The sequence below is a fragment of the Natrix helvetica genome (assembly GCF_964273705.1).
Source record: "Natrix helvetica genome assembly, chromosome: 3".
NCBI classification, from domain to species: Eukaryota; Metazoa; Chordata; class Lepidosauria; order Squamata; family Natricidae; genus Natrix; species Natrix helvetica.
Window position 1 is genome coordinate 176,337,123 of NC_138549.1, and position 13,322 is coordinate 176,350,444.

The following is a 13,322-nucleotide window of genomic DNA, read 5'->3' on the forward strand; positions in this document are numbered from 1 at the left end:
CTACGCAGGGCCTCTTTCTTATGGCGGGTGGGATGGGGATTCAAATTAATCCCACTGGCAGTAAGGGAAGAATTTAGGAAGCTTTTTCCTAGGATGGGTAACCCCCTGAATCCCAAGGCATATTCAGAATTACAGAAGGGAAGGATGAAATATGGGAGGGGGGGGGAGAGAGGTTTTTGCTCTACAATCTTGAATAATTTGCTCCCTTAGGAGGGGAAAGGGAAAAAAATAACCAACAAAATTGCAAAATTTTTAGCCAGCCGAAGAGAAGATACAAAGGATGAGTTAGAATTTAGTATATACACTGGAAAGAAGTGACCCAACGGCTCACTCCGCTAACTGCTAAGCCAAAAGGAAGGAAGGACTCTGTAAAATGCCCTGTGATTTAGCGCCACAGAAGGAAGAATGGTGGGTAAATACAGCAAAGCCAGGAAAAACAAAATTGGGGGGCAAAATAACACCCGAGACAAGAGCTAAACCTGGCACCAAGAGTGCAAAGCAGCACTATAGCACTTACACTTCTCTACCACTTCAGTGCTTTCGAGCCCTAAGCGGTTGACAGAGTCAGCATCCTAACCCCCAACAATCGGGGTCCTCGTTTTCCCAACCTTGGAGGGAGGAAAGGACGAGTTAGCCTTGAGCTGGTGAGAACTGAACTGCTGGCGGATGGCAGAGTCAGCCTGCAATGCTGCCTTCTAACCACCGGGGCCTCCATGGTAGCAAATCTCCTTAATAAAAAGGTAAGAAGGCAGAAAGCAGAGGAGATGAGATGACCGAATAGGAAAAAGGCAACCCAAAAACCCCTTACACCAGGGGTGTCCAAACTTGGGAACTTTAAGACTTGTGGACTTCAATTCCCAGAATTCCCCAGCCAGCTATGCTGGCTGGGGAATTCTGGGAATTGAAGTCCACAAGTCTTAAAGTTCCCAAGTTTGGACACCCCTGCCTTACACCTTGGCCAGGGTGATCAAGTGTGACGACTTTACGCCCTGTGGACTTCAACTCCCAGAATTCCTGAGCCAGCGTGTTCTTCCCTTGCAGAAGAGCGTCCTAAGGAAAACGCAACACTTTCTTGGATTGGCCAGGCACAACTTTATGCTCTCTATACTTTAAAAGGCTACACCTGCAGCTACCTGAAGACCCTTTTAAGACTCCCAAGAGACTAAGCAAGCTCCCTTTCCTTTCCCCATCATTTCACAGAAAAAGACAACAACCCCAAATATGTTTTGTGGGCCACTCTACAGTCACCACTTTTCTTTGGAAAGTTACCACCGGCTCAGGAACTCTGTGTTTTGAAGGCCACAGGTAGCAAAGTTGCCACGGTTGACCGCTGCTGTCCTTGACTGTGCCTTAAAATCGCCTTTTGCGCTATCAGCTTTTATGCAGCTGGCCTCTGCCACCCCAGCGACCTTATCCCAAGGATCTGACCCTATCGAGTCTTCCAGGACATAGACAGGATCACCCCGTGCTGAGTGATCTGTTGTAACTTCGAGGAGCTGGGGGGGGGCGGGGGAATGAAGGCGCTATCTTTTTCTTCTTCAGGAGGAAGGGGAGAAGAAAACGGCCACCCCATTGGAGCAAATAGCTCCACGGCAACAAAGCACACGCCAGGGAAGCCAATCCTACTTAAAGGAATGAGAGATGTTTCCCCAAACTAACGTTGGGAGCAAATGCAAGGACGTCGCTTAAGAATGTTTTAAAAAATGGCTATTTGGAAAGCACAATTAATTAAAGGCCAGTTGGTTGCCGAATCACACAAAGTTTAAATAGAATTTTTCCCACTTTATGGTTTAGACCAGGGGTGTCAAACTCAAGGCCAGGGGACCGGATGCAGCCCGTGGGGTGCTTAGATCTGGCCCACGCAGCCGCCCTGGAAACAGTAAAGGACCACCCTGTGGTGTCTCCTGAGCTCCATTTTCGCTGGCAGAGGGCTGCAGGAGGCATTGCAGCCGAAAACGGAGGTCAAACGCAACCCTGACGTGGCCGTCAATGAAAGGAAAGTTTGACACCCCTGGTTTAGACTTCCTTGCCAGCAGGGGAGAGCACCTGTAGGTTAACATGTAAACCCACCCCCAAAAGGAAATGTTCCCAATCGGCAAGCCAAGAGCCCTCCGATTTTTGCTGCGACGCAAATGTCTGAGGCCACGTGCAAATGAATCCTCTGACGATCAGAGTTTCCCTTCCTTCTACAGCAGAACTAATTCTCCTTTTAAGGGCTCATTAGCCAGCAGTGAAATTGACCAGGACGTTGACTTAAGTCTAGTTCATTTTACTCCAGGGTGAATATTTGTGAAGTCCTCTCTCCTTCTCCCTCCCAAACTGGGAGCACTTTGGTTCAAAATTGAGAGCCACTTAAGTAGGCCAGCAACGGTCTCCCCAACCCCCCTCCCCACGATGGAGAAATATTATTCTATTTTTCCCTCATTCTGTTTATTCCCACCCACCCCAACACCGTGATTTGGGGGGGGGGGGAACCCCACTTTATTTTCAATAACAGAAGTTCTTCCCTCGCAGAGGTCTACTCTAAGCAAAACACAAGCCACACACACATTTCTTGGATTGGCGAGGCACAATTTTATACCATCTATTCTTTAAAAGGCTACACCCGTAGCTACATGGATAAAGACCCTCTTTTAGATCACCCCATCAAAAGACTAAACAAGTTTCCTTTTCATTGCCCATCATGCCACACAAAAACCAAACAAAACCCCAAAAAAATATTTGTGGGCCACTCTTATCTTTGGAAAACTATTGCCTGGAATTGGAGAGAGAGAGAGAGAGAGTAGATCAGTAGTACTTATGAATAGTTGACCTTATAGCTCTTTTGTAAGAAAGATGACTGATGCTTGGGTCTTCCCCACCTTTTCTTGTATGATTTCTTTCACTTAATGTCATTTTTGCTGCTATACAGTGAAGAGATTTGGCTGGCAGAAAATCAGGCTGATTAAAACACAAACCACTGCTATCGTTTCAGCATCGGGGTTGAATCTAGGGCGGAAATAAACGCATTTTCTTCTTTTTCCTAACGAGAAAGAGTCGTCTTTTGATACAGGCAGGAGTGTTCTGCCTTTTTGTTTTTAATGATTCTATCTTTGGTTGGGTGGTGAAACGAAGGGACAAGCAACCCCAGAGGAGGAAGGTTTAGGATCTGGAACCCTCTCTTGCATGCAACATTTGCTAAAAACGATTGAGCTGAAGGCCAGAGAAGAGACAGCAAGTGCCCGAAGTTGTGAACTAAGCCAGCAAATAGCTTTATGTCGAAGTCCAATGCCATCCTGAAGAAACTGAAATGTGGAATATGCTTTTTTTTGTTTTGTTTTCTTCTCGTAGGTTTTGAGGTAGGGATATGAGGATTGCATAAGAGGAAAATGTGCAACTATATCTCAAAAGAGAGTAACAGGAAATGCAACCGAGGTATTTAAAAATACTGAAAACCATCAGGAGACGGCCAGGCACCCTTCCGGTGCAAGGCACACGCTGAAAAATCAGAAAGGCAATGTCTTACCACGAAGACCAGGAAGCGGGACCTGTGGAACTCAGGGCCACATGCGATTGCTGAGGTCTTATACAAAACACGAAACGGGTCGTGAAGGACACGCTCCGAGAAAGGTGGGGCTGCCGAAGCCTAACGTAGAAGGGCAGGAGGGATCTCACTTAGGAAGCAGCCGAGAAGCGTAGAGCCGACGGGGAAGGAGGAGGCGAGATTTTCAAAGCAATCTGGAATTGCAAGGACGAAGCCAAGAGATTTGTTTTCTCTAGAGCGCTCTGCCATGGGCAGGCAGGGAGAAAGAGCATCATTATTGCAGAGATCACCTTAACGTATCTGGGCAGGTAGGTAGAGCCAGGGCAGGCCCCGCGCTCCGCTCCCTACCTATGAGGTAAAAAGGAAAGGGGCCAGTGGGGATACGCCGAAATGCACGGAGGTGGACCCACCCCAAGGGAGGCCTCGGGCAGCCCCTGGAGGGGCGCGAGGGAGTAAGAGCAGAGTATCATGAGGTATTCACTGTAATAGACATCATACGACAGTTCACGCAGGAGACTCCGGGGAAGACAGACAGAGATGGCCAACTTGTCACTTGCACAAGAGCCCCCAGCTGGGGAAGGGGGAGTTAAGGGCGGGAGGGGGGAGATGGAAGTCACTGTAATTCCCGTATGTAATCCCCCCAGGGTTAAATTTTCAGCCACGTCCACCTGCCCATCACTTGCTAAGGCAGGGGGAAGCCAACCAGGAACGGCCCCTGGGCAGCCAAGAGGGCATCTCCGCAGCCTCCCTGCTTCTCTTTGGCTTTATTGAGGGAAGCAAAGGTTGCGGGTTGCGATTCTTATTTTTGCTCTGTGCCCAGTTCACCCTAAGGAGGGGGATAAAGAGGGAGCAGGGGGGCTCTGGAGCTTAGAGGGGGCGAACCAGCCTTGCAGGAAGGAAAAGGGGCATGAAAATGAAGAGGCTGATGGTTACACCCTCCGCTCACCCAGGCCCCCAAAAAAGGCAACTGGACTCCCCCTAAGAAGCCGAAAGCGAGGCTGCCTCACCTCTGCGTGTTTTCCCCGCAGTTCCTCCCTGCAAGGTTGGCGTGCTTATGTGGCGGGTGGGGCTCCGCGGGGGGCACGGGTGCTGCTGGTGAAAAGGTGAACTGCACCCTCACGACCCAGAAAATGGGCCAAAGGCACCAAGAAGTTGAAGGCCACAAACCGTCACCCCTCCATCGGCGTGCTTGTCTTAGAACGGAGAAGGAGATTTACTGGGGGGGGGGGGGGGGGGATAGGGAAAAAAAGAAAGACATCTCGGCAGGACAGGATGACGGGCCTGGCTCTCCTGGTCAGTAAGCCTTTGAGGAAGAGGCCTCGGGGGGAGGGATGCTGTCGTCAAACCCTAACGTGGTGTTGGCAAACCTTTTGGGCACCGAGTGCCGAAACGGGAGCGTGCGCACAAGGGAGTGCCGGAAACTGGAAGAGCTGAGCTCCCAGTTCCTGGCACGCATGCATGCGCAAAGAGCAGTTGGAAAATGGAAGCTGATTTTCTGGTTTCCGGCGCTCCCGTGCATGCAAAGCCCAGCTGGCCGGTGTGCGTGTGCACATCGGAACCTGGGAGAGCAACGGTGACGGCTGGTGTGCCTGGAGAGATGGCTCTGCGTGGCCCTTCCGGCACATGTGCCATAGGTTTGCCATCACTGCCCTAAGATCTTCTGGGGACCCCTCTTCAAAGACAAACCCCAGGAATCACAGGGAGCCTTTCCTGTTGGGAGGATCCTTCTGACCTGCTCGGAGATCTGGGACAGAGAATAAAATAACAACCACCATGACCACCAACCCTCTCAGTTGGCAAAGGCGGAAGCTATTGCCAGTCAGTTTGATTTCCCCACGGGGGAAGATATGGAAGAAGAAGAAGTTCGTAGTAGCAGTAGTAGTGAGGTGAAACCGGAGCGAGCCAATTTCACGGTGTAAACAGTGCCTTCGCTGTGCCCGAGACCCCGAACGGCCTCTGGGACACCACCTGATTCGTAACAGTGGGGAAAACGGTCGAAGAGTAAACGTGATACTGCAGGGATTCGTTGGTCGGGAAACGGCTCCAAAAGGAGGAGAAGTCTCGATTTGAACAGGCGGGAATCGCCGGAAGTGGGGAAGAGGAGAGGAGGGGAAACGGACGTTCCTGCCACACCGACCGAGGGAGACGCAACACGGCAGGTGGTGAGTTGGGCCCTGGCCTGGAAGAGGCCTCCGCTTCAGCTCCGTGGAGCAAGGCTGGGGCGGGAAAAACTCCCGTGAGGTTCCTGATTACCAACAACGTAGAAAGAAAGAAAAATAAAATAAAATAAAGAGAATACCTGAAATTCTATTCACTGCAACCTACTTTCCCTGTCCAGGACTGGGGCGTACACAGTTCCAATCCTCCCTCGAGGTTTTTTTTCCCCTCTTTTTTTCTTCACTGGAAAGACAACGAAGCCGAGTGCGTTGGAGGTAACAACCCCACCCCCACCCACCCCCTCTGATCCACGTGCCCGGAGAATCTCTGCTTCCGTCCAGCGCTCTTCTCACTGGAATGCTTGGTGGAAACGTGGCAAAGTAGTAGCCCCCAAGCCTGGGGAGAAGACCGAGGGCAAGGGGTGCAGCGCCCCAAAGCCGAGCGAGGGCCCGCTTCCCGAGGAGGACTCCTGGGGCGGCAGAGTGGCCAGGAGGGACTGGGCCTCCCCCTGGGAATAACCCATCACTAGCCCCCCCGAGGAGACGGGGGGGTTGCAGGAGGGCAGGTTCAAGGGCAGGAAGCCCAGCAGGTGGGAGAAATCCATGTTAGCAGCACAGAGAGCTTCCGAAAGGAGAGCCGGGCTCTTGGAGAGGAGCGTCTCCTCCAGGCTGGTGGGCTGAGGAGGGGAGGAGGAGGAGGAAGCCTCGCCGGCGATCAGCGAAAGGCCTCCAGGCAGCTCGGCCATGCAGCTGTCCATCTCTACTTTGGGGATCTTGTCAGGGAAGTATGAGGTAGATCCGAGCTGGTACTTCGGGGGAGGCTGCGGAGGGGAGGAGGGCTCCAGCGGGTAGCTCATCCCCATCGGGAGAGGGTTGGGCACTAGCGAGGGGGGCATCCCTGAGCCGGGCATGGCCGGGACGTGTGCCCCGTACATGCCCATGGGGAGCATGCCGGGGAAGCTCTTGCCGCTCATCACCTCCCTGGAGGCCATGCACAAGACGGGGCTCAGCTCCTCCTTGACGGCCACGGCCGAGCTGCAGCTGAGCAGGCCCAGCATGTCCACCGGTTCCGCCTTGATCTTCAGCAGCTCCTGCGAGTGGCTCTTCTTCATGTGGCGGGTCAGGTGGTCCTTCCGGCCGAAACGCTGGGTGCAGTACTGGCACAGGAAGTCCTTACGCCCCGTGTGCACCACCAGGTGGCGCCGCACGTCCTTGCGGGTGTAGAAGCGCCGGTCGCAGTGGTCGCAGGGGTGCTTCTTCTCCTTGGCGCTGCCCGAGGGCCGGCGCGAGTGGGCCTTGAGGTGCTCCAGCAGCGCCTGGGTGCTCTCAAACATCTGCAGGCAGACCTTGCAGCTCAGGTCGCCGCTGGCCGCCGCGTGCATGGCCAGGTGGCGCCGGTAGCCCAGCTTGGTGTTGTAGTTCTTGCCGCACTCGGGGCAGTGGAGGGCTTCTTTGTTGGGGTCGTGGGTCTGGAGGTGGTTGCGCAGGTGGTCCTTCCGGTGGAACATCTTCTCACAGTACATGCATTGGTGGGGCTTCTGGGCAGAGTGGGTGGCCAGGTGCCTGGGAGGGGGGGGAGAGAGAAACAAGAGAATGTTTGTAGCTCAGTGGAGTGGAGGAGAATAAGAATGGGGGAGAGGGGAGAGGAGGAAGAAAAGAAAGAGGGAGATGAGGAGGAAGAAGAAAAGGAGGAAGAGGAGGAAAAGGAAGAAATGGAGGAAGAAGAGGAAAAGGAGGAGGAGGAAGAAAAGGAGGAAGAGGAGGAGGTCTGAGGTGTCCTGTCTGAAATGGTACAGGGTCTCCTGCCAGAGCAGGTGGCTGAACTAGAAGACCTCCAGCTCTGGTCTATTCTAAATGAGGAAGAGAAGGGGAGGACGAGGAAGAGAAGGAGGAGGAAGAAGACTGAGGGGTCCTTGAGGGTCTCTGAGCTTGGCTGCTTTCTTGCAGACATTTCATAACCCAACTAGGGAACATCATCAATGCTAGAAGGGAGCGGGGTTTGATCTCTCACATCATCTACAGCTGATGTTGTTATCTAGCTGGGTCATGAAAAGTCTAACACTTCCCAAGAATTAGCTTTCTGGTGGCATAACTGATGACCGACCCCCCCCCCCCCCCCAAAAAAAAAGGCTTGGAATATTGTGTCCAGTTTTCTGAAGTTGCTCCAGAGAAGGGGTCTCCAACCGTGGCCCCTTTAAGACTTGTGGACTTCAACTCCCAGCAAAGCTGGCTGAGGAATTCTGGGAGTTGAAGTCCACAAGTCTTAAAGGGGCCACGGTTGGAGACCCCTGCTCCAGAGTCCCTCAAAGTATAAGTACTTTCGCTTAACAACCGCTGCAAAAAACAAGAAAGGTCATAAGGTCGGGGCCAGTCACATCGTGACCCTGTTGCAACCGTAACTGCAGGATTCAATTGCAGTCGTAACTCAAGGACTGACTAGAGCAGTGGTTCTCAACCTGTGGGTCGGGACCCCTTTGGGGGTCGAAGGACCCTTTCACAGGGGTCGCCTAAGACCATCGGAAAACACTTATTTTTGAAAAAATATAGAAAACATAAAATAATGTTATGGTTGGGGGTCACCACAACATGAGGAACTGTATTAAAGGGTCGCGGCATTAGGAAGGTTGAGACCCACTGGACTAGAGTCTTTAAATAACCATGCATTCTTTTATTTATTACGTTTTTGTACTCCAGCCCTCTCCCCTGCAAGATGACTCTGGGCAGCTCAGCCTACCTGCCAATATTCCCCCATTCCCTAACCCAAAGCAGGTGAGGATTTGAACCTAGGGCCTGGCCAGTTCTAAGCTCCCCCCCCCCCCCTCCATTGCAAGGGCCTTACCGGTAGAGCTTGTACTTGGAGGCGAAGGCCTTGCCGCAATGCAGCTGAGGGCAGCAGTACGGTCTCGCTTCCGGGCTGGCTCTCAACTTCTCCACGCCAGGGAAGGCCGCTTCGGACAGCTCATACTGGCACTTCCCCGGGCACTCGCTCTCTCGGGCTTTAGGTCTGGCCACTAGTTTCCAGCCCACCTCCTCCTCCTCCTCTTCCTGCTTGACATCTTGAATCCAATTGGGAACACTGGTGAAGAACGCTGTCATGGCAGGCCTGACATCAGAGGAGGGCCACACCGAGGAGAATGGCTGCCCGTGGGCATCTCACTGGTCCAGTTGCACAAACCAAGACTTGGCAAAAAAAAAAAAAAAACCCTCAGTAGAGATCCTGGAAGGAGCAAAGGTAGAGAAAAAAATGATGCACAACCTACACAGGGGTACCCATCTTATTCAGACAGTCCTCCACTCGTGACCATGAGCCCAAACCTTTCTGTTGCTAAGCGAAACGATTGTTAAGAGAGTGTTGGCACATTTTATGATCTTTCTTACCATAGTTGTTAAGTGAATTACTACAGTTGTTAATAGCCCTAGCACTTATATGCCACTTAGCAATGTTTTCCAGCCCCCTCTAAGCGGTTGGCAAAGTCAGCCTCTTGCCCCCAAACAATCTGGGTCCTCATTTTACCCACCTCAGAAGGACGGAAGAGAAAAGAAAATTTAGGAATAGATTAGTAAAATGAAATGAAATATCTTAAACATGGCAATAGTATGTATCTAGTCAAGATGTGCGTGAACTATATTAATATTTTTAAGTGTGCAAATTAATTATGCTAAATGCTTACTTTATAAAGAACTGAAATAACACATGTTATTTATAGCAATAGATGGGAAGGAAATGATAAATTTGGTTTAATCTCTAAAGGGAAGGGAATAACAACATTGTTTATGTATATAATAAAAATTAAAAGCTGAAAAATATGAGAAGTACAGCTAAAAGGGAAATGGAAATACAATGTAAAATGAATTATGTATATGTGAAATGTTAAAAGGGGAAAACCGGACAATACTCTATTCACAAGAGAATTTTAATTATGTGACAAAAAATAAAAAACTTTCCTTAAAAAAAAAGGACGGAAGGCTGAGGAGTCAACCTTGAGCCTGCGAGATTCGAACCGGCAAATTGCAGGTAGCCGGCAGTCAGCAAAAATAGCCAGCAGGACTGCATTCTAACCACTGCGGCTCATAACTTAGTAACCCGTTTGTTACGTGAATTCTACTTTATGAACCACAGTGGCGCAGTGGTTAGAACGTTGGTCCCAATTGGGGTCGTAAGTCGAGGACTTCCCGTATTAGCTTCTTGCAACCCGACCTGCCCTGTTGTCTGAATACAGTCACATCTGCTGTGCTTTAAAAGAAGAGCCACAATCTGTAAAATATGCTCCTCAGACGCTACAGAAACTGCAGGACAGGTAGTCCTCAACTTACAACCACAATTGAGCCCCAAATTTAGGTTGCTACGTAAGAAATTTACTAGGTGAGCCTTGCCCCGTTTTACAACATTTCTTGCCACATTTGTTAAGCGATTCACTGCAGTTGTTAAATTAGTAACACTTGTCGTTAAGGGAATCTGGCTGCCCGACTTTAAGATCGCAAAAGGGGATCACGTGACCCCGGGGACCCTGTAACCGTCGTAAATGCAAGTCAGTTGCCAAGCATCAGAAGGTAAATCACATCACCATGGGGATGCTGCAACGGTCGTAAGTGTGGAAAGTGGTCGTCACTGGTTTTTTCAGCGTCATCGCAACTTCCAATGGCCACTAAGCGAACGGTTGTAAGTCGAGGACTGCCTGTATCCATGGAAGGACTGGTTCATCTTTATTCTAATTCATAGCTAGGCTTGCAGGTGGGACACACACGGAAACCCGCAATGTTTGTGTACCTGCTTAGGAATTTGGTGAGCAAACATGGCAGCTTTTCACTCAGTTGAACCCGGTCCAAGTAAGTCAAACACGGCAAGGTCACACAACCTCCAGGAGGTGAGCCCAAACCCCCACCCCCACCCCCACCAATTTTCCTCAGAGCTTCCGCTATCCCCAAACGGGAAGGAGAACTTCCCTCATTTAAAAGGCGGTAAATGTATATAGGTAGTCCTCGACCTACGACCCCAATTGAGCCCACAAATTCCGTTGCTACGCTAGACATTTGTTAAGTGAGTTTTGCCCCCAATTTACCGCCTTTCTTGCCAGGGATGTTAAGTGAATCGCTAAGTTAGTGGCACCGTTGTAAAGTGACTCTGGCTTCCCCACTGGCTTCGCCTGTCAGGTGGTCGCAAAATGGGATCCCGTGACCCCCCCGGAACGCTGTGACCGTCGTAAATACGAGTCAGTTGCCAAGCGTCTGAATTTTGCTCACGTGACCACGGGGATGCTGCAGTGGTCGTAACTGTGAGAAACGGTCATAAGTCAACTTTTTCCCGGTGCCATTGGAACTTTGAAGTGTAATAAAGGATTATCTGTACTATCCCTTTTGCTGACTCGTAGGTTTTGTTTACATGACACCGTAAACTAGCCAACGGTAGTGTTTTCGGCCCAGGGAACTGAGCCGAAAATACTACGATCACGGGGGACGGGTAGGTGGTATTCACTTACTTTCCCTACCAGTCAGACGGACGCGTTCAGCCTTCCGCTTGAGCCTATGCCAGGGGTGTCCAAACTTGGGAACTTTAAGACTTGTGGACTTCAACTCCCAGCATGGCTGGCTGGGGAATTCTGGGAGTTGAAGTCCACAAGTCTTAAAGTTCCCAGGTTTGGACACCCCTGGCCTATGCGCTTTGATCATTTGATCACACAGCTCAAAAATGTGCCTAAATAGGACGGCATAGAACCGGGGGCTAGTGGGTCGGCCCACCCACGATTTCCACTTCTGGTTCTGTTTAACCGGTCCAAACCGGCTGAATACAACTACGATCCAATTTACTCTAGAGAAGCACGTGGAATGAATGAAAAAGCCCAACTGAATCGTGAAAGGAATTCATCTCAACCGGTAATCTGTATACGCAATCTGTTCCGTGGAAACATTTGTGGGCACGAGTGCATCTGTAGCTACTTCTCATCATTACACTACCTGTGGCATACAAAAGATAACAGAAGCACACGGGGAGTCTTTAGGACAGGAAACAGGAACTTCAAGATGTCGTAGGGGCAGAGAGAAAGTATCACGGATTCCTACGTTGCTATTTTGGGGGGAAGAGCTTAAATGTCTGTTAGAAGAGAATCTTTCTAGCTCAGGGTTGAACTGTGGGGCCCTTGGTTCTCTCTGAACTTGGTGCTTTTCTTGCAGACGTTTCGTGACCCAACTAGGCAACCCTATCCGTGCTAGAAAGGAGTGATGGGTTTGTAGAGAGGGAGAGGAGGAGAACTGTGGGTCTCTTTGCTGCTCTGTGCACTTATTGGTTTTCTCGTAGATGCTTCACCACCCAACTCAGTAACTCCACCAGTGCCAGAAAGGGGAGTTTGGGGGGGGAGGAAGAGGAGGACTGTGGGGTTCTTGAGGCTCTCTGAGCTGGGTTGTATTTTTGCAGGCAGTTTTATGACCCAAATAGGGAATATCTTCACTGCTGAAGGACAACAGAACAGGGAGCAAATCCCATCCCCTTATAGGACTGAAGTTACCTATTTGGGTCATGAAATTTGAAGAAAACAACCAAGCTCAGAGAGCACTAAGGAGCCCACAGTCATTCTCTTCCTCCTCTCCTCACTCCCACCTCACATCTAGCACTCATGATGTAGCCCAACTGGGTTATGAAACCACCAAGCGCAAAGAACCCCACAGTCCCATTTCTCCTCCTCTCTTGTGGCAGCAAAACCAATGAATGGGTGCCATTTCTCTACTTAGATGGATGGAAGAGTTGTCCTCTACTTGACAGAACCTCAAGAGATCAAGCAAGGCGTTTGCACAGATCAAGAGGAAGAACAGAGGCCTTCCTGATGGCTGCTGGGTGAAACCTGAAGCATCCCAGCCCTGAGATATGGCTCCACCCAGGGCAGCTTTCCTCAGTCTGGGCCACTGTGGATTCCAACTCCCAGAATCCCCTATCCATCAGGATTTAAGATGGGGGGACTTCAACTCCCAGAATTCCCCAGCCAGCATGCTTTAAGATGGGGTGGGCTTCTCTCGCTCTGGGAATTCTGGGAGTTGAAGTCCACCCACCTCCAAGCAGCCAGGTTGAGAGAAACGGGTCCTGAGGAAGGCCAAAATGCCTCATATGCAAAAGGAACACCCCCACCCCACACACACGAGGCCAAAGTAAAGCGAACCCAAGGGAAAATAAAAATATCCAAAGACCCTTCCTGACCCAATTCAGGGTTTTTGGGGTGTGTTCCTCCCCCTTTGGCCTTAGAAAGGCGGGCGCCCCCCCTCAATTCACGGGCACCCGAAATGTCCCGCCGAGACGTTCACGCAGTGCGCATGCGTACTTGGGCGCGTAGCCTCTCCCCCCCCCCCCCGCGCCTCTTTCCCGCTTCGTTTCCGAGCTCACCGCTGCCGCCGCCGTGGCTCCCCTCCTGACGCCTCGAGAGCCCGGAAGGAAGGGAGGAAGGCCCGAAGGTTGCCGTAGGAGCCTGGGGCGAGGCAGAGGCCCCATGGCGGAGAGGGCACCGGGAGGGAAGGAGGCGACCAGGCCTCCGGCCCAGCAAGCCTTTGGTTTTTTCCCTCAGGCGGGCTGGCTCGCGCCGCCGAGCAAGGCCTCCATGGCGCCACTTCCGGCCCCGACCGGAAGTCACCCCGTCCTGCCCTCCCTGACGCGCGGGGCCGGG

General features: G+C 51.3%; 1 protein-coding gene across 1 annotated transcript; it reads right to left on the reverse strand.

Moving 5' to 3' along the window:
- Positions 1-1,369: 1,369 nt before the first annotated feature.
- Positions 1,370-13,278, reverse strand: PLAGL2 (PLAG1 like zinc finger 2). Its single transcript, XM_081948121.1, has 3 exons — positions 13,046-13,278; positions 8,519-8,896; positions 1,370-7,242 (listed from the first exon to the last, which is right to left on the reverse strand). Exons 2-3 carry the CDS (start codon positions 8,773-8,775, stop codon positions 6,030-6,032), a joined length of 1,470 nt encoding a protein of 489 aa, XP_081804247.1. The 5' UTR covers positions 8,776-8,896; positions 13,046-13,278; the 3' UTR covers positions 1,370-6,029.
- Positions 13,279-13,322: the final 44 nt, after the last annotated feature.